Source organism: Botrytis cinerea, chromosome 4 (assembly GCF_000143535.2).
Source record: "Botrytis cinerea B05.10 chromosome 4, complete sequence".
Taxonomy (NCBI): domain Eukaryota; kingdom Fungi; phylum Ascomycota; class Leotiomycetes; order Helotiales; family Sclerotiniaceae; genus Botrytis; species Botrytis cinerea.
The window spans coordinates 826,761-851,245 of NC_037313.1; the positions used below are offsets into that span (position 1 = coordinate 826,761).

At 43.1% G+C, this 24,485-nt stretch overlaps 12 protein-coding genes across 16 annotated transcripts; 4 read left to right on the forward strand and 8 right to left on the reverse strand.

Moving 5' to 3' along the window:
- Positions 1-1,024: 1,024 nt before the first annotated feature.
- BCIN_04g02170 (hypothetical protein) lies at positions 1,025-2,555 on the reverse strand. Of its 2 annotated transcripts, none has more exons than XM_024692438.1 (2): positions 1,814-2,555; positions 1,025-1,732 (listed from the first exon to the last, which is right to left on the reverse strand). In XM_024692438.1, the coding sequence occupies exon 2, from the start codon at positions 1,522-1,524 to the stop codon at positions 1,162-1,164; it is 363 nt and encodes a 120-aa protein (XP_024548213.1). In that variant the 5' UTR covers positions 1,525-1,732; positions 1,814-2,555; the 3' UTR covers positions 1,025-1,161. The 2 variants fall into 2 exon arrangements, with proteins under 2 accessions (XP_024548213.1, XP_024548214.1); XM_024692439.1 differs by having other exon boundaries at positions 1,794-2,555.
- A 204-nt stretch (positions 2,556-2,759) lies between these two features.
- BCIN_04g02180 (hypothetical protein) lies at positions 2,760-4,045 on the reverse strand. The gene is made up of 2 exons (XM_024692440.1): positions 3,055-4,045; positions 2,760-2,980 (listed from the first exon to the last, which is right to left on the reverse strand). Exons 1-2 carry the CDS (start codon positions 3,251-3,253, stop codon positions 2,958-2,960), a joined length of 222 nt encoding a protein of 73 aa, XP_024548215.1. The 5' UTR covers positions 3,254-4,045; the 3' UTR covers positions 2,760-2,957.
- A 747-nt stretch (positions 4,046-4,792) lies between these two features.
- On the forward strand, positions 4,793-8,158 carry BCIN_04g02190 (hypothetical protein). 2 transcript variants are annotated; one of them, XM_024692441.1, is made up of 3 exons: positions 4,793-6,028; positions 6,240-7,196; positions 7,250-8,158. In XM_024692441.1, exons 1-3 carry the CDS (start codon positions 5,149-5,151, stop codon positions 8,089-8,091), a joined length of 2,679 nt encoding a protein of 892 aa, XP_024548216.1. In that variant the 5' UTR covers positions 4,793-5,148; the 3' UTR covers positions 8,092-8,158. The 2 variants fall into 2 exon arrangements, with proteins under 2 accessions (XP_024548216.1, XP_024548217.1); XM_024692442.1 differs by having other exon boundaries at positions 6,240-8,158.
- A 17-nt stretch (positions 8,159-8,175) lies between these two features.
- Bcilv6 lies at positions 8,176-9,513 on the reverse strand. Its single transcript, XM_001557255.2, has 2 exons — positions 8,567-9,513; positions 8,176-8,508 (listed from the first exon to the last, which is right to left on the reverse strand). Exons 1-2 carry the CDS (start codon positions 9,352-9,354, stop codon positions 8,325-8,327), a joined length of 972 nt encoding a protein of 323 aa, XP_001557305.1. The 5' UTR covers positions 9,355-9,513; the 3' UTR covers positions 8,176-8,324.
- Positions 9,514-9,596: 83 nt separating this feature from the next.
- On the forward strand, positions 9,597-11,908 carry BCIN_04g02210 (hypothetical protein). Of its 2 annotated transcripts, none has more exons than XM_024692444.1 (8): positions 9,597-9,985; positions 10,044-10,291; positions 10,442-10,518; positions 10,577-10,629; positions 10,685-10,849; positions 10,901-11,109; positions 11,161-11,629; positions 11,768-11,908. In XM_024692444.1, exons 4-8 carry the CDS (start codon positions 10,615-10,617, stop codon positions 11,843-11,845), a joined length of 936 nt encoding a protein of 311 aa, XP_024548218.1. In that variant the 5' UTR covers positions 9,597-9,985; positions 10,044-10,291; positions 10,442-10,518; positions 10,577-10,614; the 3' UTR covers positions 11,846-11,908. The 2 variants fall into 2 exon arrangements, with proteins under 2 accessions (XP_024548218.1, XP_024548219.1); XM_024692443.1 differs by having other exon boundaries at positions 10,497-10,518.
- A 93-nt stretch (positions 11,909-12,001) lies between these two features.
- BCIN_04g02220 (hypothetical protein) lies at positions 12,002-12,943 on the reverse strand. 2 transcript variants are annotated; one of them, XM_001557253.2, is made up of 3 exons: positions 12,714-12,943; positions 12,460-12,586; positions 12,002-12,369 (listed from the first exon to the last, which is right to left on the reverse strand). In XM_001557253.2, the coding sequence occupies exons 1-3, from the start codon at positions 12,817-12,819 to the stop codon at positions 12,057-12,059; spliced, it is 546 nt and encodes a 181-aa protein (XP_001557303.1). In that variant the 5' UTR covers positions 12,820-12,943; the 3' UTR covers positions 12,002-12,056. The 2 variants fall into 2 exon arrangements, with proteins under 2 accessions (XP_001557303.1, XP_024548220.1); XM_024692445.1 differs by having other exon boundaries at positions 12,701-12,943.
- A 116-nt stretch (positions 12,944-13,059) lies between these two features.
- On the forward strand, positions 13,060-14,563 carry BCIN_04g02230 (hypothetical protein). Its single transcript, XM_001557252.2, has 2 exons — positions 13,060-13,273; positions 13,355-14,563. Exons 1-2 carry the CDS (start codon positions 13,200-13,202, stop codon positions 14,409-14,411), a joined length of 1,131 nt encoding a protein of 376 aa, XP_001557302.1. The 5' UTR covers positions 13,060-13,199; the 3' UTR covers positions 14,412-14,563.
- A 713-nt stretch (positions 14,564-15,276) lies between these two features.
- Positions 15,277-16,942, forward strand: BCIN_04g02240 (hypothetical protein). Its single transcript, XM_001557251.2, has 2 exons — positions 15,277-16,033; positions 16,274-16,942. The coding sequence occupies exons 1-2, from the start codon at positions 15,517-15,519 to the stop codon at positions 16,771-16,773; spliced, it is 1,017 nt and encodes a 338-aa protein (XP_001557301.2). The 5' UTR covers positions 15,277-15,516; the 3' UTR covers positions 16,774-16,942.
- Positions 16,943-16,952: 10 nt separating this feature from the next.
- BCIN_04g02250 (hypothetical protein) lies at positions 16,953-18,327 on the reverse strand. The gene has a single exon (XM_024692446.1). The coding sequence runs from the start codon at positions 18,241-18,243 to the stop codon at positions 16,996-16,998; it is 1,248 nt and encodes a 415-aa protein (XP_024548221.1). The 5' UTR covers positions 18,244-18,327; the 3' UTR covers positions 16,953-16,995.
- A 42-nt stretch (positions 18,328-18,369) lies between these two features.
- On the reverse strand, positions 18,370-19,671 carry Bcebp4. Its single transcript, XM_024692447.1, has 3 exons — positions 19,185-19,671; positions 18,727-19,125; positions 18,370-18,672 (listed from the first exon to the last, which is right to left on the reverse strand). Exons 1-3 carry the CDS (start codon positions 19,405-19,407, stop codon positions 18,557-18,559), a joined length of 738 nt encoding a protein of 245 aa, XP_024548222.1. The 5' UTR covers positions 19,408-19,671; the 3' UTR covers positions 18,370-18,556.
- Positions 19,672-19,756: 85 nt separating this feature from the next.
- BCIN_04g02270 (hypothetical protein) lies at positions 19,757-21,331 on the reverse strand. The gene has a single exon (XM_001557248.2). The coding sequence runs from the start codon at positions 21,225-21,227 to the stop codon at positions 20,091-20,093; it is 1,137 nt and encodes a 378-aa protein (XP_001557298.1). The 5' UTR covers positions 21,228-21,331; the 3' UTR covers positions 19,757-20,090.
- Positions 21,332-22,001: 670 nt separating this feature from the next.
- Positions 22,002-24,203, reverse strand: BCIN_04g02280 (hypothetical protein). The gene is made up of 6 exons (XM_024692448.1): positions 23,854-24,203; positions 23,648-23,802; positions 23,046-23,569; positions 22,725-22,995; positions 22,438-22,604; positions 22,002-22,359 (listed from the first exon to the last, which is right to left on the reverse strand). The coding sequence occupies exons 1-6, from the start codon at positions 24,071-24,073 to the stop codon at positions 22,203-22,205; spliced, it is 1,494 nt and encodes a 497-aa protein (XP_024548223.1). The 5' UTR covers positions 24,074-24,203; the 3' UTR covers positions 22,002-22,202.
- Between the last annotated feature and the right edge of the window lie 282 nt (positions 24,204-24,485).

Consider the following 24,485-nt stretch of genomic DNA (forward strand, 5'->3'; position numbering starts at 1 on the left):
CGACTTGTTCTCTTGGATGAGCTATTGAAAACGGCTCAATCTCTTCGTTCTCAATTACTGAATATCTTTCTTCCCGCACGAGATCAAACTGCGATTGCTGTTGGAAACATCTTTTTTCACTTGGAACGACACCCTGAATTATGAAACCGGCTTCGAAATGAGATATTCAAATATGACGGACCTCTAGCCTACGAGTCATTAAAGCAAATGAAGTATACCAAGGCTATTGTAAATGAAAGTGAGTTCAATTCTCAGATTACTGCCTCTTTCATGATGGTGCTAACTTGATATAAAAAGAAGGCTACGTATACTTGTACCTTCCGGAAGGAGCATACAATCATGTGGCGAAGATTGCATCTTACCTACTGGAGGAGGATCGGATGGAAAAGATCCAGTATTAGTTGCTCGTGAAACCGAAGTCAATTACATATTCAAATCTATGCATTTAGATAAAGATATATGAGGCGCGGACGCAGATGAGTTTAGACCAGAGCGATGAGAGAAGGTTGGAACTGCGCAGCTTCGGGCGTATATCCCGTTTTCCAAGGGAGATCGAGTTTGTCCTGCACAGCAAATGGTGCTGAATGAGTGTCTTTATATTCTAGTGAGGTTCGCAAAAACTTTCAAGGGTTTAGCGAACTGTGACTCTGAAGAAAGGTTTGTGGAACAGCATAAATTGCAAATGGAGAGTCGGAATGGCGTCAAGGTCTCTTTTGACTTATGATACTCCTCTTACTATTGTACATGTAGTGTGTTCAGTAATCCGAACTGCAATCCAACAATAAAGATTATCAAATCTCAAAACCAATTGGAATATTCAAAATCTTATATTGTTAGGCTGCAATCCGAACCATTAGATGCTCTGTGTATATCTTGAGAGAAGCGTAGTAACAATCGACGAGTAGCACAGGGAGTATTTTGTATGTCTTATTCTACTGATACTTGTATACTATACATCATGTATTTCAAAAATGCCATTGAATTGTATATTTTCAAATGTGTTCAATTCTAAATCTGATGACCATGAAACTTTATAGAACAATTTTTGACAGGCCTCACTCAGGCAGTACCTACCTGGTAATTTTCTACCTCTACAGATTCTCATGATGATATCTTGGGTATTTTGCCAAAATCTATTCTCACCTCGCCGGTAGCTATGGATTAAGTATTGTCACTGCCGAAGAATAGATGTTCTAAAGCCTCCCTTGCACTGAGCCTATTTGAAGGATCCAACCTCGCCATATTCACAACCAGATCTCTAAAATTTGCATCAAGATAAGACCATTTTCGAACAGGTGTCATCGGACCCTTAAATTCATTGACCATATCGATGACACGATCGAAAAACGGATTATCCTCCCCGATGTGATCTAGAAATTCCAGATAGTCATCTTGAATCCAGAAAAATGAGATATGCCTCATTATAATTTGGTTCCATGCCTCGCCGTCGACAAAATCCTCGCTTTTCAAACCGTCATAAGATATCATCTGTTTATCCATAATATAGATGGCAACTATGCCCATAGAAAAGATGTCAGAAGACACGCTTTGCTTTGCTTTGCACCAAGATTCCGGGCTGCGCCAAAATTGTTTGCCGAGTTCGCCGCCAACTATTCCTGCGCCAGGAGAGAGAATAACAGAATCTTCCAGATCCGAGACGCGGACGCTTGTGACGTGAAGAAGCTTGTTAGCTGTCTCCTCTAGTCAAGAAGGATATTGTTTGGTTTGATATCTAACAAGCCACGGTGTTAATTCTCGATCTTTACGCCATGTCATGGAATTTCATGGCATACATCGTGAAACATCCCCTTACCTCCATAAATGATGGACATATCGTGCAATTCAGCCAATTCAATCAGAGAGCTTTTCAGAATACCTTTCCTAATCTCCACAGGCAAATTTCTCTGGCAAAACTGAAGAAGATTGTCCTTGAGAAAATGATAGACAAATAGTTCGAGATCTGGAATAGTATCTACGAATGTCCGCAAATTGCGATGTGAAGCTAGACGTCTCTGAAGCTCTTGTTGACATTCAAAATCACCCTTGAGACAGTTTTTGACGACGAATTCTCTCCCCTCCGCGCTGGATATAAAAATGGGCTTTGTGATTTATTGGATGATAGGTTGAAGTTGTGAGTATTTGTATCACCTTGCTCTATAAACACACAGCGTAGCTTTTGACCTCTCGCATAAGATTTTCTCTATTTGATATATTCGACCGGAATTTCCATGAAGTAGTTCCCCGATAGTGAGGGGTTGAGATATGCTTCGTGATGAAGATAATGTTCGGTGATCCGATGGCGATTTTGAAAATGGAGAATTGTAGTTACATTCTGCACCAGAGGCAAAGTTTAAAAGAAGACACCTGAAAGTGGATCTTGTTCTGATTCTTGATAATATGGCGTCGAGTTCATTATGTTTCCACCAGAGGTATTGCCTTTTTATGTTCATTACATCAAATGAATGCGCTAGATGTGAAATCTACCCCAGTCTCCGCAATCCAACCTAGCCTCTTCGCTAAAGTGACCTTACGACATGATGTTTACAAACGTGCTCGAACTTAGTAAAATGCGAATAAATGCCATTTCTTCTTGGAAATGATTTTCTTGATTTATTGGCACTTTGATGGCACATTGTGCGATTTGAATCTTGTGTACATTAATGTCAATATAAGCCGAACATCCTTGGTTGGGCTGGCTTGAGAAACTACGCTCAAATTAATTATATATGAACGCCGGCCGGCTTTTCAGTGCCGAATCTTATTTCAATATAGAGTCACTAGAAATATTTACTGGCAACAAGAAAATTCACAATCTCGGCATCGATTTTAGGGTTAATTTCTTAGGGCTATGGAATACTACCAAAGTCACGCAAGAGTCGAATCCCAATCATCCACCATCTAAAAAATATCAACCGCCAGCTCAATTACCACCCCAACAATCTTCTGACATCAGAAACTTAACACCGATTAACTTTGCGCTCTGAATATAGTTAGCAGTGTTCTGTGTCGCTTCTTCTATAGTTGTTGCAGGAGTCGAAGGCTGGGATTCTTTACCAGGAATATTTTTCAGGTCTCTTTCTGCCCAATCAAGTAGATCTTTCAAGCTGTTTTCGTTGTCCTTTTGGCCATAATCTGGCTGACAGAGATTTTTCATACCGACAAGAGCATAGTATCTGGCCTCATTGCGTTCATCCAAAACCTTGCTGTCCGAACCATCGTTGCGATTTTTTGCGGCCACTTTATCAGACCACATGTTTTGGATGATACGTACGTCAAGATTCGAACCAGTAACCACCTGTAAGGCGAATTAAAACGGCCGAAAAATATCTTTTGTCGGTCGAGCATCACGTTGAAGGTGATCCGCTAATTCGACAATATCTGTAGGTAAATATCCATCATTTCCTAAAAACTTGATATTCTCGTACATATCATTTTCGATATCTAAGACCTCTACGTCGCCATTCAACTTGTAGCGCTTAAGCTATAAATTGTACGATTTGATGATTCGGAGAAGGAATTCCAGTTGAGCTTGTCGACGTTACCCTGGGATTAATGCTCTCCCGGGATACTCGGGTTCTCTTGAGTCGTAAGATCGCATATAGACCTTGAAATTGTGAATGAGAGTATTTTGATCTGCAGTATATTTCATGCCTCAAATGACTATTTGGTTGGTTTAAGGAACTAGCTATCAAGCAGATGCGAATCCTACTGAACAGATCCCACGCAATCCTAGGACATACCTAAATTAGTTTAATGCCTGCCACAAGTGTGAACGTGATATATCGAGGCAAATGATGACCTGCGAGAGAAAAATTATCGTGGCGGAGAAGACAGCAGACACAATAATACAAGCCTCGATGTTTTGTTTTTGTGCTGTGTGGATTTGATGGACTGCAGTATGTTTTTGTAAAGGGCAGTGAGAGGAAATTAGACACAGGTAAGCTTATAGTTATTCAAGTATACTTCGAAGAGTCAATGGGTGTTCTTGCGAGTGACAAAATCACCAGTAATGAATCTTCGCAGTGGTTGATGTTAAGGTTAAACCATTGGCCATTCAATGTGTGTAAATGGAAAGCTGCGACTGGAAAGTTTCCAAGGTGCAATCACATGGGGCCATTCTAGGGAAAAATCTAGAATGTTGAGAACCTGATGATAAAATTCTCGATGAGATCAGCACGAAAGCGACACTATTCTGTGACAGCCTTGAAAAATCTGCAGAGAATATCGTGACAACGCAGCGGAGCCTCTGATCATCTTTCATGATTTGCAATTCATTGATCGATGACTGCGAAGAAGCATTCTTGAAACTACCAGAAACCAAGTATCATTAAAGATAGTCCTGTATTGAACAATTGCCTTACACTTAGACCGGGTAGTTTCACTACATGCAGTCAGACTTCCACTGCAATACAAAATTGAGGTTGAGTAAATCTTCAATGTTCCTTGATACTGAGGACTCTGCACTTGCATCAGATACCATAGTAATGAATATAGCATCACAATTTCGGCCATATAAAGGACGAACCAGGTAAGTACTTCATCGTTCGAAGTTTCACGTGACAGGGTTGACCCGAAATCCAGAACATCCTATGATCACACACTTGTTGATACACTATCTTGTAGATATTCGATATTAGGGATGGCTAATAAGGATACTGGCCAGGACATTGGCCACAATATTGTTCCAGTTATCTTATCTACACGATGTAGAACAAACGTGTCCTGTTCTTGCTTGCTGGTGAAATATAAAGATGGGATGATGAAGATATGCTGTGTCCTATGCAGTGTCTCCGAACGTATACGCACTCGTACTTCTGAGACATCGACAAGGTTGTTGGCATCCATTCATAACCTTCAGGTACGAAGGCACAATGCATGCATAAATACACTACGTTGGCCCAATCAATCAATACAGGGCGTTCTAAGCTAACGCACGGTGTGGCGGCTGCTTACACTCCCCAGGAACCTCTACAAGACTTACGACGCCCGCTCAGCCTCTCAATATCTCAGACACCGCAAACATTATTTTCATCATCTTCAACATCTCAAACATCATACCACTTTGCTGATATCATTAGATCCATCCTCGCGCGGTGCGTCGAGTGATACATACCGGCACCAACTTGATCAATTATCCTTATCTGCATCATGTCGGACAGTGCGGGGTCTCCACTCCTGCTCAGCCCAGAGCAACGACCATCATCGTCGAAGCATTCTCAACGTTCAGTCAATTCGCGCGCTTCACACACTTCACACACTTCACACACTTCACACAATTCACACAATTCACACAACTCACACGATTCTGGCGACTCACACGAATCATCACCCTTATTAGCGCAATCTGATGATACCCCTCGGTACGATGGCGAAGATCCAGAAGATGAGGATGATCGAATCGTCTCGCCAGCTGCAGAATCTCTACGTTCTATCCATAATCGAGAATCTGGCAAGTCTGCCAATGAAGGCTTACGATGGCCAACGATTTTTGCTGTCACCATGTTGTTTTTAGCTGGTATCGTTATTCTGATATGTGCATTTTTCGCGCCTGCAATCGTTCAAGAATATGCCAAGGAATCTCTTGTTATCGAGCCTACGAACCTATCGATAGATAGCTTCACCGCCAACGGAGTGAAGGCTCGCGTACAAGTAAACTTCAAGATGGATGCTTCAAGGGTCAAGAACAACGCTGTTAGAAATATCGGAAGATTTGGCACCTGGATCGCGAAAGAGGTTGAAAGCCAGGAATCAAATGTCGAGGTTTATCTTCCAGAATATGACAATCTTCTCATCGGAACCGCTGTTGTGCCGAAGGTAGTGGTAAATATTCGAAATGGTGTTGTCACACCAATCGACTTCGTTACCGACCTTAAAGCAGGAAGAGTGGACGGATTAAGACAGGTTGCCAATGACTGGCTAGAGGGTCGTTTGGGACAGTTGCGGGTATTAGGCAAAGCCGATGTCACATTGAAGTCAGGATTACTTCCGCTTGGATCTCAGAGTATATCCGAGTCAATGATTTTTGAAGGTCAATCTCTCTATCGTTCTTTTGCGTCGTTGTACTTTGGGGAGAAAAGTATCGGGTGAAGGAAGTTTGTGGCTGGGTTCGGGCACTATACACACGATCTATAGTTTATAGGTGTATCCAAAAGATTGGCCGCGAGCGCAGCCACTACTTCCTAGATTCTTTCTCAATGTAAAACTTGCACTTTGAAATCCAGTTGCTAACTGACCCATAGGCAATGATATCCCAGCCATTCCCAAATATAACATAACTCGTCTCAACTTCAAGGAGATCCCTCTCTCCAAAGATGGCCATCGTGGAATGGCTGCTGAAGTCTCGCTATCCTTGGTAAATAGCTACCCAATAAGGTTGAGTATTCCTCCGTTGCGATTTGATATACTAGTTTCGAATTGCGCTGCCGACGAACCACACATTCAGCTCGCTGATGCCACTACTGATAACGTTGTGATCGAACCATATTCAGATGTTACTCTTGATGTCGCAGGTATAGTTCGGAATCTACCTGACAGTCTTTTGCAAACCTGCCCCAATTCAAATTCCTCGCCACTGGATCTGCTTCTCAGTGACTACATTCACGGCAATGATACTACTATTTTTGTTCGAGGTTCAAAATCACCATCCCCAGAGACACCCGATTGGATCACTCAAATTATATCAAGCGTCACAGTACCAGTACCTTTCCCAGGTCACACATTCGATCAGCTGATCAAGAACTTTTCTCTCACAAACACAGATTTCAGTTTACCTGGACCTTTTGCGGAGCCCGGAACACCCGAGTCAAATCCAAGAATTTCTGGTGATATAATGGTATTAGCAGCTTTGCCTAAGGAGATGAACTTTAGCCTTGACGTTTCGAAAGTTCGTGCATCAGCCGATGTATTCTACAAAGGAGATAAGCTAGGTGTGCTAAACCTACAAAAATGGCAGGAAGCTCGATCGAAACGAGTCAATGACAAAGGAGATGTTTCTTTGAAGATCGAATCACATATCAAGAATGCGCCTCTAGAAATCACCGACGAGGATGTATTTGGAGATCTTGTGGCTGATTATTATCTGGGTGGAAAGGCTGTTAGTCTTAAGATTGTTGCTTTGGTTGAAGTTGAAATATCTACTGTGCTAGGTGATTTCATTATTAAAGATTTACCCGCGGAAGGAGTTGTTCCTTTGAAGCGTTAGGGGCCTATTGAATTCAGCGCAACTGCACTGAAGCTGACGGGATTGTAGCGATCTCTACGGGTGGTGATTTCCACCAACTCAACCTTAAGGTTGGCGACTTGAAAATATTCAACACAGGCCAGACATCAATCAATCTACAAGCGAAAATCAACTTCACTAATCCAACTGAATACACTGCTCGAATCCCTTACGTGAATATTCATATTTTGAACAACGGCTCAATAATCGGTGATGCCACGGTACGCAATATCAACGTCTCTCGAGGGAATAATACGAATGTTCTTGTTGAAGCTACTTGGGATCCTATGACATTCGGTGGTGAAACGGGGCGCAAAATTGGCCGGGAATTAATTTCGCAATATGTTTCTGGTTTCAATACGACTCTTACTTTCGAAACTCATGAAGGATCTATTCCATACCAACCAAAACTCGGAAAGGCACTTAGCAAGTTCGCAGCTACAATACCTACACCTCGATTATCAACGCCTGGGAATGGGAACGATAAGGGTCCTGATGATGGGAAACCACATTTTATTGATGACGCAACTTTTCATCTCTTCTCATCAACAGCACAGTTTACATTACTCTCACCTCTACAACATAGCACAATATACATTGAATCTATTGATGCTGAAGCATTCTATAACCATACTGAAACAGTTGGCAAGATTGTTTACGACTATCCTTTCGCAGTACCCCCTGGTACAAGCGAATCGCCTAAATTGCCCGTGGACTGGTCTTTTGATGGGGTAGGATACGACGCAGTAGAAAGAGCATTAGGTGGCACCTTAAAATTAGATGCGAAGGCCACAATTGGTCTTCGGCTTGGTCAATGGACGGAAACAATTTGGTATTTTGGCTCAGGAATCGGTGCTCATGTTAGACTTTGAGGAGCGAAATGCTCAAAATTGTATGCGTTACATTATAGATTGGGGGCAGTACTAATTACTGCGGTCATTAGGCGCATTTTGATTTGGCGTTTGGAAACACCGTCGTTTATTTTTAATTTTTATTGATGTATAAATGATACACAGAATTGCATGCAGAAATAAATCTTATCCTCCATTATTTTAGATAATTTGTGACGCCAACTCCATATCCATTGAACCACATATCATCAAATCTATCCTGGAGGTAGAGTGCTTGCATCAACGATTTCTTCAGCATCCTTTACCAAGTTGTCCTGTTCGTTGGGACCAAATAATGGAGATCGAGGAAGAGCCATAAGACCTGTGCGTGCAGACTCGAGAATTCCGAATGGAGCAATCAACTTCATGAATGAATCGATTCTGCTTGGTTTGGCGGAGCTAGAAAACGTAGAATTAGTACATTTACACAGGCAAATCGAACGATTTGGTAACTTACACCTCGACAATACAGCTATGTGTGCTGATATCCAAGACCTTGCCTCCAAATTGATGTGTGAAATATGTGATCGATTTCAAATGCTCGTGCTTATGTCTCAAAGCTTGACTTTGTGCCAATTTGACAGGGTGGAAATCATCGCTATCCTTCAACTCTGCCAATCGCTTTGTAGCCCAATCATCTTGACCTTGCAAAGCTTCAGGATCACTAGCAGTGATTTCTCTGTGATGCGCCAACAATTCCTCAAAGTATTCTGGACCGAGAAGATTGATTTTCGCAAGAAGCAATTCTCTCTGTACGAGGGGCGAAGTAGTATAATCGAGAACAGCCCAAACTGGAACCAAATCTTCCAATTGACGACGAGCTTGCTCAACAACACCGTCTTGACCGGACAATACAATTGTCATGCGAGACAAATCTTCGACTTCAGTAGAGCAAACGACCAAGGAGTCAATGTTGAAGCCACGAGCTGCGAGAATACCAGAAACGCGGGAGAGAACACCGGGTTCGTTTTGTACGAGACAGTTAAGGACATGGCGTTTGGCTGGAGTGGCGGAGGGAGCGGGGGTTTCGTAGAGAATATTGGAAACGGCTGCTTGAGCTGACCAGGCTGGAGGAGCATCGGATGTAGGGAGAGGTGAGATGCGACGGTGAAGTGCCTTGTATTCTAGAGCCGAAGTGGAGGAGGATTGATATCTTTGGATTTGCCGAGGGGTAATAGAAGTGCTGCGTTTAGGGATTGCTGCCCTCACTCCAGAAAGGGAGAGAAGAGCTTTGCGTGAAGCCATATTGAATAATTGAAATTATCCAATACTTCTTGAGAGGTTATTAATGCGTATTGTCCTATCTCAAGAAACCGAGAAGGATTGAACAAATTGACTCAGAAGAAGTGACGCTCTAGGTTCAAGCAAGCCCCGATACCGCACAAAAAGGTTGAATTTGCTTCCATGCGGTATTTGCCGATCACTGTACTGACCCCAGATATTTTAGTGTCTTGGAGTGTATGTCGGTGCACGAAATCCTTGTCACCGAACAACCAGCACAAAAACTCGAAATAAAGTTCAGCCTCATAAATTTACTGGGTAGTAGCAATTGTAACATAACAATCCATTGTGACATTTATCCGTTTGCAATTCGAGACCTGCTATCACATCTACAAATAATATTTACTTCAACCTCTACAAGCATCACTAATTATCAATATGGATGATACTGAACGCCGCACAGCAAAGCGTTCGCGCTTCGATCAAAAGGAGCCGGAGCCGAAGAGAACCTCAAGGTTCGATAGACGTTCGAGATCACCACCTGCGAGAAAGGCAGATGCAAGACGAAGCAGGTCTCCCCTTGGCCGTCATTCTTCTCGTAGCCCGGCCCCAGAATCTGCAAAGAAGGGGGGTGCAGATCCAGCAGCAGCAGCAGGTACATACCCATCTTGGAACCGTGCTTCGTGAATACTTGCTAATTGAATATCCTATAGCTGCCGCCGCTGCAAAAATCAATGCGCAAATCCAAGCCAAGAAAGGTATTCAACATGCCGATGTGCCACCCATTCGCGCAGCCGAAAGTCCGGTCGGAAAGTCAGTATCTCCAGGAGCCGGAGCAGGTAACAGCGCAAGCAACATAAACGGTGAGATGTATATCGCAGATGGCGATTATATCAAAGACATCGAAGTCAACGATCTGCGAAACCGTTATACACTGACCAAAGGTTCTACTCAAAAGATGGTAAATACTCCTTGTGTTATGCTCCACTGATACATCAGGCTTTCTTCATAGGTCTAGCCATGAATCATCTCTATACTTTCTCCTACCCCCTTTCAAAGTAACATCATCGTTGTGTGGAGAGACTTTCAAGCTTACCTGAAGCGCGAATAGCACCATACACATACACCCTTTTGGCATATGCTGACCTCCGCTGCGTGACATTTAGATTAAGGAAGAAACCGGCGCTGGTACGCAATACCTACAACTCACCATTTGTTTTAGAGATTTTAATATTGACTTTTCAAGATGTCACCACGCGAGGAAATTACTACCCGGATAAAAGCATGGCCACAGCTGCTGTAGGTCAATCCACGGACTTAGATATTGAGAAAAGCGACCTGATAATGTTTTTAGAATCCCCCATTGTACCTCCACGTTACGAGTCAAACAAAGCGAGGCCTCGAGCAAGCCGTTCAAAAAATCGAAGAACTAATGAAGCAGGAGCTCCCTAACTTGGTTGACGAACGTCGATTCCGTAGACGCGAGCCTGAACAAGTTGAGAGAGATGAGTTTGGCAGAGTAAGTTTCTTTCTAGACAACATAAATTTGGTTGCTAACAATTTTTCTTAGCGTAAATGGCCCGAGGAGAAGATTCCTATTGATTTTGAACCTATTCAAGGCTTTAACCTCCGTGCACAAGTTGTTGGCCACGGTGGAGCTTATGTAAAGCACATTCAACAGGAAACTAGATGTCGTGTTCAAATCAAGGGACGTGGTTCTGGTTTCATGGAGCATGGCACAGGTCGTGAGAGTGATGAGGACATGTATCTTCACGTCGCGTAAGTTTGTAAGTTCAATTCTGCTCGAGCACTTGGTTGACATTTTTCTAGTGGCCCAGATCCGAACGAGGTACAAAAAGCCAAAGAGCTCTGTGAGGATCTTCTCAAGAATGTTCGAGAGCAATATGAAGAGTTCAAGGCTCGCCCACCTCAACAACGTGGTTATGGCGGTCAGACCGGTTATTCAGGAGAGCGAGGCTATGGTGATCGCGCCCCAGACAGATCTAACTCGTATGGTGGTGGTGGTGGATATAATAACTACAACAAATCACCAGCCCCTAACACTCCAAATGCAGCCAGTCCTTCAACCCCTGCAGACTATGGAGCTCAAGCTGCTCAATACTATGGTTCAAATGCTGATCCTTATGCTCAATATGGTGGGTATGAGGCATACGTTCAATATTATCAGCAGTACATGGCAGCCATGGCTCAATATCAACAGCAACAACAGGGTGCTCCAGGTTCAGGTCCTCCTCCACCCCCTAATGAGGCACCACCACCTCCACCACCCGGTGGATCGGTATGTATATTGTTTCCTCACTCCATATATTCCTAACCGAGTTCTTTTCTAGAAGTTAGGTTTGCAAGACTGTTCCTCTCCTCGGCGGGAAGAGGCAGTCAAATTATAGTTTGAGAGACACTAACCTTGAGAATTTAGGCTCCTCCTCCACCATCAGGACCACCACCAGGAAGTAATAATGGATATAGCGCCGTTCCACCCCCACCTGGATTCTAAATGCTATTTTCTTAATTTTTGTGTTTTTGAGAATCTTAAATTGCACTGAGGCCTGAACGCCGAAGATTATGGATACTTCTTATTTGTACTGACATCTTTTGGAGTACGTTGAGAACAATCAGGCCCAGAAGGGTCATGTTCCTCGAAACAGAACATTGAAAAGGTTCTCAATTGTTGGTAGCATTATGCATTGAAAATGGGAAAATTATGGTCAATCAATCAACTCAATTCTACTTAATAGTTCATTCTCGTCCTCTACTTCATTCAGCGCATCTGCCTCAGTGTCCTTGAATGTCAACCTTGATCCGTATGAGATGCATAACTCCTCTCCTTTTTTGATATCCCTTAGTGCAGTATAGGTTATGAGAAGATTTTGAACATCTCTTTCCCATCCAACATTTTGGTGTAATGTTGAATGATTAAACATACTACCAAGGCCAAGTATCACGGCTTGAGTGGTACTAGGTGGTTTTGTCGTGCCATTTGAGCCATCATTTGGACTCTTAGGTTTATATGGCCAATTGCTAGAAACCATCTGTATCAGCAAGACTTCTTCACAAATAGGTCTGCGAAGAATTGTATAAACATTTCAAAATGCAACCAGGCTAACTCACTACGTATAATGATACAACTCCGTCTTTTTTATATGGTTTTCATTCTCACTAGGATCTAAAACTAATACAGGGCATACTTCTAGCACGCTACGGGCGGGAATGTCTTGAGAGGCAAATACTCCTCGGCCTATTGGAATGGAAATTAGTGATACTTGATTGTGAAGAATGAAGAGGTGCTTCGGTGTAGATGGTTGTTTATGTAAGGTGTGAGGCGGGAGTGTCGTAGATATGGTATCAATACCTATCATCATTACCTTTGGGAGTATCGAGGATTAGAGTAAGTCCGGTGGAACGAGCTAATGGAATTCCTTGAGTAGACTCTTGAGAAGTCTCCTGTGTTGAAGGACCGGCGTCGCCCATTTTTACTTCAGTGGTTTATAGAATAATATGGGTTTGATGTGATTTGAGAATTTATACTTGTGATTTTGAGTGAGAATTTAAGAAAAAAATGTGATGACGAGTGAAAGGATGTGAAACTTTAGCCGCGGCGTATCGATAAGGTAAGGAACTAGCGATAAGAAAGCGGTGAGGATGGCAGTAGGTAACCGAACGACTCTATGGACATTCAGCCTTGTTCGATTCTAGACCTTGCATGATTTGGACATCAAAACCTACAATTGAGAACGGGGACTCTTACAACAGACAGCAATAAAGCTTGTGACGGTTATACTAGTTGTATGGGTCGGCATTGGTCTATGACTTCCATGAGATAGAAACGAGACTCATATATATCCTTGAATATGTCGCATCAACGGGCTACCTCGACCTTGGACGGAGTGAAAGAACCGCATTCAGTCAGTTTGAAGGTTTTAAGGTATGTTGTATCTGATTCCATCCCCGCAGTCTATTTGGCTCGATTTTGAAACTTGCGTTTTGATACTGAATGCTTCAACAGACTTTCTCGTCCATCGCTTTCAATTCAGCATCCACTTCCCACACCATCTCCTTCACCCCCTCTAAATCTCAGCCTTCCCGCCCCTTCAGCCTCTCTCTCATACCCATCTCCCACCCCTTCGAACTTTATTCTCTCTCCTCTTCTCACACTTCCTCCAGCTTTTGGATCTGCATATGTAGGAGAGACATTCAGCTGTACTCTTTGCGCTAATAATGAGCTCCCCTCTCCAATTTCTCAACCCGCTCAAACTCACACCTCCCCGGATATCGCAACCTCAGCCAATTCCAACAAAATAATATCAAACATCACTCTCACCGCGGAAATGAAGATCCCTTCCACACCAACTCCTATACTGCTCCCTCTTTCTGGTCCTGAGTCTCCCCCACAAGTCTCTACCACCTCCGATGAAGAAACCCCGGAAGCACAAATCACATCTCAGACTTCATTACAGAAAGTCCTTCATTTCGATCTCAAAGAAGAAGGCTCTCACGTTCTGGCTGTCACAGTAACTTATACTGAATCATCCCCATCCTCTCCTCCACGCACTCGCACATTCCGTAAACTATACCAATTCATCTGTAAAGGCTGTCTCGTTGTCCGTACCAAAATCGGACCACTACCTTTCCAGAAGTCCACCCTCTCAAATGTTTCCTCGTCTAAAAAATACGCATTGGAAGCCCAATTAGAAAATATCACAGAAGATAATCCTATTACATTGACTTTGGTTCATTTGGCCACTACCAAGGGATTTAAAGCTACGAGCTTAAACTGGGAAATTGTAGTTTCTGATTCAGAAAAGGAGAATGGAGGAGATGTGGAATTGGAGAGACCCGTACTAGCACCAGGAGATATTCGACAGGTTTGCTTTTTGGTCGAAGAAAAAGTTCCTGGTGATGATGGGGAAGTCGCGGATAGTGTAGAGGGGGGGAAAGAAAGCGAAATTATAGATGGAAGGTTGATATTTGGCGTATTGAGTATAGGGTGGAGGGGCGCCATGGGAAATAAAGGGTTTTTGAGTACGGGGAATCTGGGAACTAGGGTCCAGAATATTCAATAGTTCGGACTGCAATCTAATAATATAAGGTTTTGAATATCCAAAGGCAATTGGAATCTGAAAATGATTCAATATTCCAATCAAATTTAACATCTCAAATGATTTGAACGTTCTAACTAGTTTGAAGGGTTTCAAATATTTATTATTGAACTGCAGTCCGGACTATTGGACACCCTGCTAAGGTCTCGTAACATGAAGTGATGTAATGAGAGAAATAGATGTGATTAATAGCAAATCAAAATGAGGGTTCTAACTAGTATGCTTGTCATTTAGAAATGAATTAGACTGACAACGTAGTTGTGTGATTTACATATGAAACTAAAGTTCATGCATGAAAATGATTGTAAAATGTTAGAAACATAATGATTGCGCCATGGTCTTGATCACCATTAAGACCATTGGGATGAGCTACAGCATCGAATCTCGTAAAAGATTCATAGAGGTCACGATTGGATGCTAAGCGAGCGCGCAGGAGACCGAAAAGGGAGAACTCCATTTCTCAATTGCATCATTACACCGCAAGCGAATCTCTCCTTCTTCCGAGCAAAGTGAATGTTTCCGCCATGATTACGTCGGATATATGTGCTTTTAGATCTCGCATTGTGGATGAGATACTCGAGGCCTTGGCTCATTACTATCTTAGGGTACATTTAGATGTAACATTTATTGTGATTTTTTTTTTTTTCTTCTGTTCAGATTGATGATCATTAGAATTTGCATGTCCTGTTCGTTCAGTCCTACTTTTTGCAAGGAAAGTCTCGCCAATTGTGATTTCGATGATTGGGGGATGGTGCTTCATTCAAATGATACATATCACATTGTTCACAGGATTTGCGTCAAGTCTAGTGAGGTCGTTGAGAAGAAATCCGACTTGTTTTATGCGTGTAGGACGTGTGTGTCTGTTGACGAATGGTATGTGCATCCATATCTTCACTTTATTTATTGTATTCCTCCTTGATTCCCCATATCTGATCTTCCCCTCACGCCCCGCATTTTCCACCCCACATGATAAAAAAAAATCTTTCCCTCAACATCCGCCGCTCCCACAACGCGCTCACCAAATCCCGCTATTATACCACCATCCCCATCCCCATCGCTCCTCTCCAGAATGTCCGCTCCACCTCCCCCAACCGGCGAAACAATCGTCTACCTAGACTCCAACTACCATCCCCTCCCCGCCGACTTCTTCCCCGCCCCCCATACCTACACCCCCTACCCCCACACCCCCCTCCCCCTCATCGCCCCGCGCATCCTCCCCGCCACCATCCTGCTCACCTCCCTCTGTCCGCTCACCCGCGAAACCCTCTCCCTGCTCCCCCCCTCCCAACTAAAACTCATCATCATCACCTCCGTCGGTACAAACCACGTCGATCTCGCCTACTGCGCCGAAAACAACATCCAAGTCTCTAACATGCCGGATACGAATACGGAGACCGTCGCCGAACATGCGCTGGCGCTTTATTTTGCGGTCAAGCGTGATGTGGTTAGTTTGCATGAGTGGACTATGAGGGGGAAACAGTGGGCGAAAGAGGGAACGGGTATTTTGGGTATGAATACTTGGGAGGGTGGGGGAGCGAGGGGTTGTAAGAGTGAGGTTGTGGGGGTTGTTGGTGGTGGGAAGATTGGTAGGTAGTTTTTTTGGTTTTTTTCCTTCTCTTTTCTTTCTTTTATTTCTCTTCTTTTGTTTTTTGGGGAGTATAGATGAAGGAAGTTTTTCAGTTCTTGGTTTTGATTTGAGGAACTTTCCTATCACTTGATTGTGAGGGTCCTTCGACTTAGATTGGGAATCTCGTAGCTTTTAGGGGTTATATACATGAGAGAGAGAGAGAGAGAGAGAGAGAAATAGAAGACTAACAAACCCGCAGGAATCGCAATATCCAATCTCTGCCAAGCCCTCGGGATGAAAGTGCTCATCTCAGAGCGCAAATCCATTCCCCAAGCTCAAGCACGCACAGGACGAACCGCCTTTTCCGAAATCCTCACTCAATGCACCACCATTATTCTCTCCTGTCCGCTCTCATCCGAGACCAAAAATCTCATCTCCGCAGCTGAATTATCGCTCATGCGTCGCGATGCGATTCTTGTGAATGTGGCGCGGGGCGGAGTGGTAAATGAGGCGGATTTGGCGAGAGCCTTGGATGCTGGAGAGATTTTGGGGGCGGCGACGGATGTTTTTGAGAGGGAACCGGTGGAGAAGGGGGAGAGTCCGTTGGTGAGGGCAGAGGGCGAGGAGAGAGTCAGGAATCTGATTGTTAGTCCTCATGTGGCTTGGTTTGGGAGGGATAGTCAGGAGAAATGTGTTCGGGCTATTGCTGAGATATTCGAGGGGTATTTGAAGGGGGAGAAGATCAATTTTGTGGTTTGAGAAATTAGAGAAGATGTTGACGCTATGAGTTTGGGAATTAGTGCTGAACATAGCGAGATGTGCCATTGAACTCTCAATATTGGAAAGTTAACTCGAGTAGATGAAGAGGCTTTTATATCCATAGACTTTAGACTTTGTATAGACTGAGATAGAATTTCTATAAGAGCGATCTATATATATCATCGGACTTTATACCTATAAGCAGCACCCATCTATCCTGTATTAAATAACAGAGCCCTTCAAAAAACCTGATCTCAAGTACTGAACAGGCCATTGAACCTCAACGCCCAATCTATAAGCGACTCTAAAAACCCACTCAGGTTCTCTCATAAATTGTCTAGCAACCAAGACAACATCGGCCTTTGCGATCTTTCCCTGTTCATCTTTAACATCTACTGTTTCTCCCGCATTGGGATATGCGGTTGGTTCATCCTCCAAATGAGATTTCGCGGCTTCTGCTTCTGTGATCATACCAACACACCCAATCTTCAGATCCTTGATCCCCTCTTTGAACAACGCTGCACGGATTTCTCCAGCAATGGAAATCTGATAATTTGTATGCATTCCAATCTTTTGGGTGGGTGAATTGCCTGCCGAACTGACATCGAGTAAATCAACACCAAGCGCTGGAAGCAGCTTTGCCAATTTGATGGTATCTGGAATATCCCAACTCTCAACATCTTCCAACCACTCTGTAGCACTGATTCTGAGCAACAAAGGCATCCCCTCTGGAATCACGCTTCGCACAGCCTTGATCGTCTCAGTTAACATTCTAATTCTGTTCTCCCAACTCCCTCCATATTGATCAGTTCGTTTGTTTGTAACTGGACTCAAAGAAGAATGCAACAAGTATCCATGAGCACCATGAATTTCAATCACATCAATTCCCGCAGCCACAGCTCTCTTAGCCGCATCACGGAACCCATCAATGACATCTTGAATATCCTCAAGTGTCATTTCATTAGGTTCCGCATAGCCCTCACCCCATTTCAAGGCACTCATTCCTTTCACATTCTTAGGCCATCCTCCATCTTTTTCTTCAGCAACAGCACTCTTCCCTCTAGGTCCCATCCACGGAGGCAAAGTACTAGCCTTTCTTCCCGCATGAGCCAATTGAATTCCGATCTTCTGTCCTTGACCATGCGCAAAATCGGCCACCCGTTTAAAACTCTCTATCTGTGCATCCTCCCACAAGCCTGCGTCACCAGGAGAAATTCGACCTTCGGGACGAACAGCAGTAGCTTCAATAATAGTGAGAGAGGCTCCACGATAAGCAAAGGCGCCCAAATGCACAAGATGGAAATCAGTAAGGTGTCCGTCGTTCGCGCTGTACATGCACATAGGAGCTACCCAGATGCGATTCTGAAACGTGACATCGCGGATGGTGAGTGGAGAAAATAGAGTTGGCGGATCTTTTGATAGAGCGGTTCCCGCTGGGGGATTCTGGGCGGGGGTCTTGTATGGAGACATTTTCAATTGTCGATTTGGATTGTATAGGAAATACGGAGTCAAGGATTGAGAATACCAAGAAAGGAAATACAACTGAGGGAGTTCTGGAGTTTTTATATTGTGACATTATGACATTAGATTGTTAATTCCGAAACTGGGGAAGTTGTATTTGTAATCCCATAGTGGGGTTGACGGTTGATTGCGTAGTGAGTGAATGAATAGAGAAGGTTGGACGAAGATAACCAAATCGAATCATCCAAGCCATTGGACCAACAGTTGCGAGATTCTGTAATTATCATATGCCGAGGTAAAGCGTCCGGTTCTATGCTTCCGATTATATCTTCTTCTTCAAAGAGCCATTGCCGTTTGTATTTGCCTTCAATGTCTTCTCCATCTTTTTCAACGCCGAGAATGCCCTCCCAGTTGCCTTTACACTGTTGAACAGAAGTACTACAAGCAGTTAGAAGTTACTCTTTACCATGTTCCTGGTGATGGAAAACTTACTGCAAGGAATCACAATCCAAAACGAATTCATAAAGACAAAATATCCCCAGAAAATCGCAGGTTCCGGTCTCGAATACTCCAACCCCAAGATGTAGAAATCGAATAAACACGTCGCATAGTACAACACATCTCCATACAATTGGCCCAACGATATAATTGCCTGCAAAGGGTATCGAAGAGAATGATCCGTCGCAATCATGGCCGCGAGGATAAATGACGAAGGCCCCCAACACACTGCAGTAATGGTTTCCATGCAGAGAACGAACGCATCTTGTGTTTGATATCGCGAATCAGACAGCGAATATTCTTTCCAGAGTTGGCCGAAGAGGTCTTGCATGAGTGGCATGCGTCGAAAATTGTAGGCATAATAACCTTCGAAAAAGAGGTGAATGCAACCACCTGGGAATTCGAGTTAGCTTTTTGTTTATGGCAGAGGAAATTCTCAAAAGGTGATGTACATAAAACAAACCAGAGAACAGTCACTAAATCAGCTGTTGAAATCCGTGGTCTGACTCTCATCACCAGCAGATAAGTGCTGGAGAAAATGGCAGCGCATCCTGCAGCGAATATCGAGACCAGTGTTAAGGTATCCCATTGATTGGCAAGGTAATGTGGAATTTCGAGATCGAGAGGATAGTATGGGTGGAAGGGAAGGGGCAGAGTAGTTGCGTTGGGCGCCATTATGAGAATCGCTGTGTAGAATAGCTCAATTGTTATTCTTTCGAAATAATTTCTATAGTCAACATGAGATGAGATTCGAAGTTGCAATCCAGGAGACGCGACGAAGAGCTTGTTGATTGGTTGAAGTATTCCACACCGAGTTCCGATCACTAGGGAGCTCTGGTATCACCTGTGTGTAATAATATAAGCAGCTCCTCGTATTTGGATGAAGCAAATCTTCCTTTAGAGAATGTTTTTGTTGCACGAACGAGTCAGGAGGATATCGGATTAGATTGATTGTATTGTATTGTACTATATTGTATTGATGTCATTCTATTTATGATTACCTACTCGTCAAGGGTTTTAGAGTTTCCAATAGTCCGTACTATTATCTAAGGTTAATTAATTATAAGAAACCTTACTTCAAATCTCTACACACAACCAGAACATTCAAATGGTCTAATATATATATATATATACATATAATGGATCGCTTTTCAACATTCAGAGTTTTCTAATGAGTTCTTTCACTCACATAGATTCTGGAGTAGACTAGGAGAACATGAGGATTGTCAATACATCGCGATGTCTATAGCGACAACTATTAACTCGTTGACGGGCTTGACAATGAGAATCGGACATGAGCTCTTCCAAAGTTAGCGGCTTTGGGTACAACTGAGTATCCTTCCAATATAGAAAACCTCTCATAAGTTTTCAATCAGGACCCACAAGATCTTCTTTGACCGTTTCACCTCCTTATATGCCTTTCTATCTTTCAATCTGCTATCTTCGATTTCTCTCCTATCTTCTCTCCCTCCATCCTCACTCTTCTCACCTCTTGTATACTCTAACTTCCCCTTTGCATCTTCTAGCTTTCTCCTTTCCTTCTCCAGTTTCCGCTCTGTCTTATCCGCTTTCTTGTCAGGCTCTCTAGCTCTCAAGTCCCCCAGCTCTCTTTGCGATCTCTCAATTCCGAAATCCAATCTCCTCATCTCCCTCTCAACCTTCTCGACTTTTCGCTGTGCTTTGTTTTCTCGCTTGTCGCTCTTCGCAGTGATTTTATCGCTGTCTTTCCGTGCTCGATGGTCGTTCCTAGATATATGTCTCTCTACTTGCGCCGCACTCATCTGCGCCATTTCATTCGTTTGTGCAGCGGGTGGAGGAACATCAAGCGTTGTTTCCATCACATATGGTCTGACTGCACCCATCCTTCTTTCCAAAACACTAGCATACGTATTCTCATCCGTAACCGTAACCAAGCTCAATATATCAGGTGGCAGCTGTAACACAGCAGCCATAGCTTCCATGGTAGTAATCGAAGCCTTCAGTCCTCGAGGAGCAAACAATTTCGCATTGGCATTTTGCATGTAAGTATCAGTTCTACTCTTGTTCACAGCTACGCTGCCCAGATGCGTGGGAACTTGTACGCCGCTTTCAGTGAGTTGGGCCCAGTGATATGATATCGTGTCTAGCGCATCACCCACTAAATCGGTAATCTGCACAGGCGGGTTCTCGCTGGCGATAACATTGAGATTATCAATGAATTCTACAAAATCTTGCGAGTTGATGTTGTAGTCGGAGAGTACGGGTGCGTATATGCGAGCAAATGGCTTTCCGATTCCAGGTACGATTTGTGGTACTGCAATGGGTCGGGGAAGTTTGGGATGGGAGTAATCGGGCGGTGGACCATGATGTGCAAAGTCTTGTGCTTGAGAAAGAAGTTCGTTGTCGCTGGGTGTTGTGGACGTGGTATTGTAGTTGGAGAATGGATTCCCATGTTGATTTTGAGTAGCATGGAGGTTATTTTCTAACGGGACTTTTTCCTCACAATAATAAGCCATGATATGGAAAATGATCTCAATGATGGGGAATAATCTGTATAATTCCAGAATCAAATTGAGAGAATAGTAAATAGAACAGAGAGCAGACTATTTATATAAACATCTAGCTTATAATCCGAAATATAATTACAAAAATAACTCACCTCAACCCATAATCTACAACCAACTCTCATAAACCCAGCCCTCCGATCTCCCATCCCAATCACCTCATCTACACAATATGTTTCAATATCCTCAAATACAATGCGGTCTACACAAACTAATTCATCCCGTAGGTACTAGTAAATCCATATGATTCTCAATCACAACACACACGCTGAATACAACATACATCACAGCATTCAGACCGCCATGGTGTGAAGATCCTCTCAGCCCTGCTTAAAGATCATCGATCCGCGACATATATCAAGCTTTGTCGATCTCAACCCTAGATAAATCCGCAGATGCACACGCATCTTATCTTGCCCTAGCTAAGAATGCCAGCACTTGACATTGGATTTTAAAAATGTCTAACTATTAGGAACTTCATACACCGATTTGATATTCAATTGATATTTTTTATATCTTCGATTCTGGATTCGATAGAGTGCAATTATGTCTCATTCATCCGTTTTTTATGTTCCTTGAATCTCGGACTCTTGCGACAGATTAAATTATTGCAGATTATGTTTAGCCAGCGGCTTTAGGCATGGTTTAGTGGTAATAAAATCACATCTCTCGTAGTAAAATTCGGCATAAATTCCTGGCCACGATAAATCTCCTAATCAACACAGCTGCGAAAATAAATTTCCATTCGTCTCATCAATATATAAACTAATAATCCCAATTACCTATCCGTACCTCTCGTCTCTATACCAAATCCCAGAATCCAATAAATTACCCGTCACGCTATATACTCAGACCCCAGCCAAAACTCCAACCCAATTGCATAAATTCACACCGGCCATGCTACTATACTATAACTTCCCCCCTCTCCTACTCTCTCCTAACCTTCACACCCATCAAATATTTCCCCTCCTTAAAATACGGTACCGCATGAACTCTCAATTCATGACTTTGTCCCGGTATCAAATCTAATTCGAATCTTCTCAGCACCGTAGCGAGGATGAGACGGATCTCGCGAAGTGCGAATCTATTGAGTTTCTTCTTTCAGTATTTTTATTTTTTTATTGGAATCCCAAGGTAGGATAATAAGGAAAGGAAGACTCACTGCTGTCCAATGCAATTCCTGACCCCGCCCGAGAACGGCAGAAATGCTTTTTTATCCACGGGAACACCTTTGTAGTTATCGAGCCAGCGCTCGGGAATATATGAATCGGCGTCGGGCCAGATACGCGGGTCGATTTGGAGGATGTTGGGGAATGCGTAGGTTGTTACCTGGGTGATTTTTTTATGTTAGACTTCTCGATTTCTCATTGGATTTTCTATTGTTATATCTACGTTCTGGGGGACACCGAAGAGTTGTGGAAATAAAAAGGAAGGGGATTGAATACATACATGAGCAGGAATTTCAAACCCGTCCATCCAATTCGTCTCACTGGTATATCTGGGTAACCCTGAAACAACCATCGGCATGAGTCTCATACTCTCATTGATCGCAGCATTCAGATACGGCAGTTCTTGTGTATTTGCAAAGGTGATGGTATCGTGTTTGGATGGGAACGCAGAGAGAATTTCTTGTGTAAGAAGGTGTAGTTTGGAAGGATTGTTGAGCAGGAGAAGAAGTGTAAAAGTGCAAGTCGTGCCTGTTGTATCGCTGCCAGCGATCCTGCAAAAAGGTTAGGTGTTTCCTTTTGTGGGATTAGAAGGAGAGCATACATGAATAATCTCATTTCCTCCATCAAATGCTTGTCAGTAAATCCCGTCGGATCACTCTCATTCGCATCCAAGAATATCTGCAACAAATCCTTTTTCTCTTTTGCCTTCTCTCCTCCCACCCCATTTGTACCTCTTCTCATCTCTGCTCGTCTCGTTTTGATAATCCCGTCAATCATGCGGTCCATTTCCTGTACAGGACTTGGTATGAAAGGGATGTATTTGACGAAAGGTAGAATGACATCGATATATACCCTACGTAGACGATCGAGAAACAGGTTCTTCACATGTGGATCTTCATTGATTACAAGACCGAAAGATCCGCCAAAGAGAGTCGCAGACATCACGTCCATGGTTAGATTCCCAAGCATACAAAACATATCAACTACAGCTCTCCCATCCTCACTCTCGGTATTCGTAATACATCTCGATTCTAGTATCTCAACCATGAAATCAACACATGATTTCATGAGGGGTTCCATTGCGTTTAGAAAAGAGATGGAAAACCCGGCGGACAAAGGTCTCCTCTGATGTATATCTTTAGCTTCTATACTATGGATTCTCGATAGAATCAACATAGAAAATACGGGAATGAGGATACACACCTTCTGTTTATAAATTCTAGTATCTGTCTCTGTAAACAAATTACTCACATGCTGATCTTCCTGAGTAAGAGTATACAGCGGACTTTTTCTGAAATCGTCTTCGACTATGATTTTCTGGATGGCGGATTTGGAAGAGACCATTATCTCATTTGGACCTATTCATGATTAACACCCATGATCTATGCACTGTGAGGAGAAAAATTTACCAATCCTCACAACATCACCGTATTTCTTGAAAAGTTTCGGGGCGATGTTCATCGTTTCTCCACGCAAAGTATGATATAACCATATACTCCCGCATAGTTTAAGACTCAAGGGACCGGGGACTTTGGAGAGCGGGGTGAAGAATGCAATATAAATGGAAACGCATATTCTTCGGAGTATTTCGAGAGCGACGATGCAGAGAACGATGATTGTGTAGGACATGGTAGAATAATTTCACGATAATTTGTATGAAAATAGGGTTGCTTAGCTAAAGCTACGCATAAACAAGACTATAGATGCTCAGAAATGGAAGTTCAGCGCAAAAGCATCAGTTCCTTATGCTTAAAAAACCAGAAAAAGAAGTTGCAGAGTGAGGAGTATTTTGAAAGAAGGACAATCTCTATTAGTACTGCATATTGTATACAAGTACCACCTACGGGTATCAGAAATCGGCCGCACATTGCAACACAGGATTCCATCTCGCGCATAAACTGAACGCCTAATATAACTATACTCCAACAAAAAGGATGCCATTCGATGGTAAGGCTGAATTCTCAGTAATCTTTATCCCGTTGTGAAATTCATATAATGTGTACTTCTTTGCAAGTTCCACAAGTAACAAACATGGGGGATT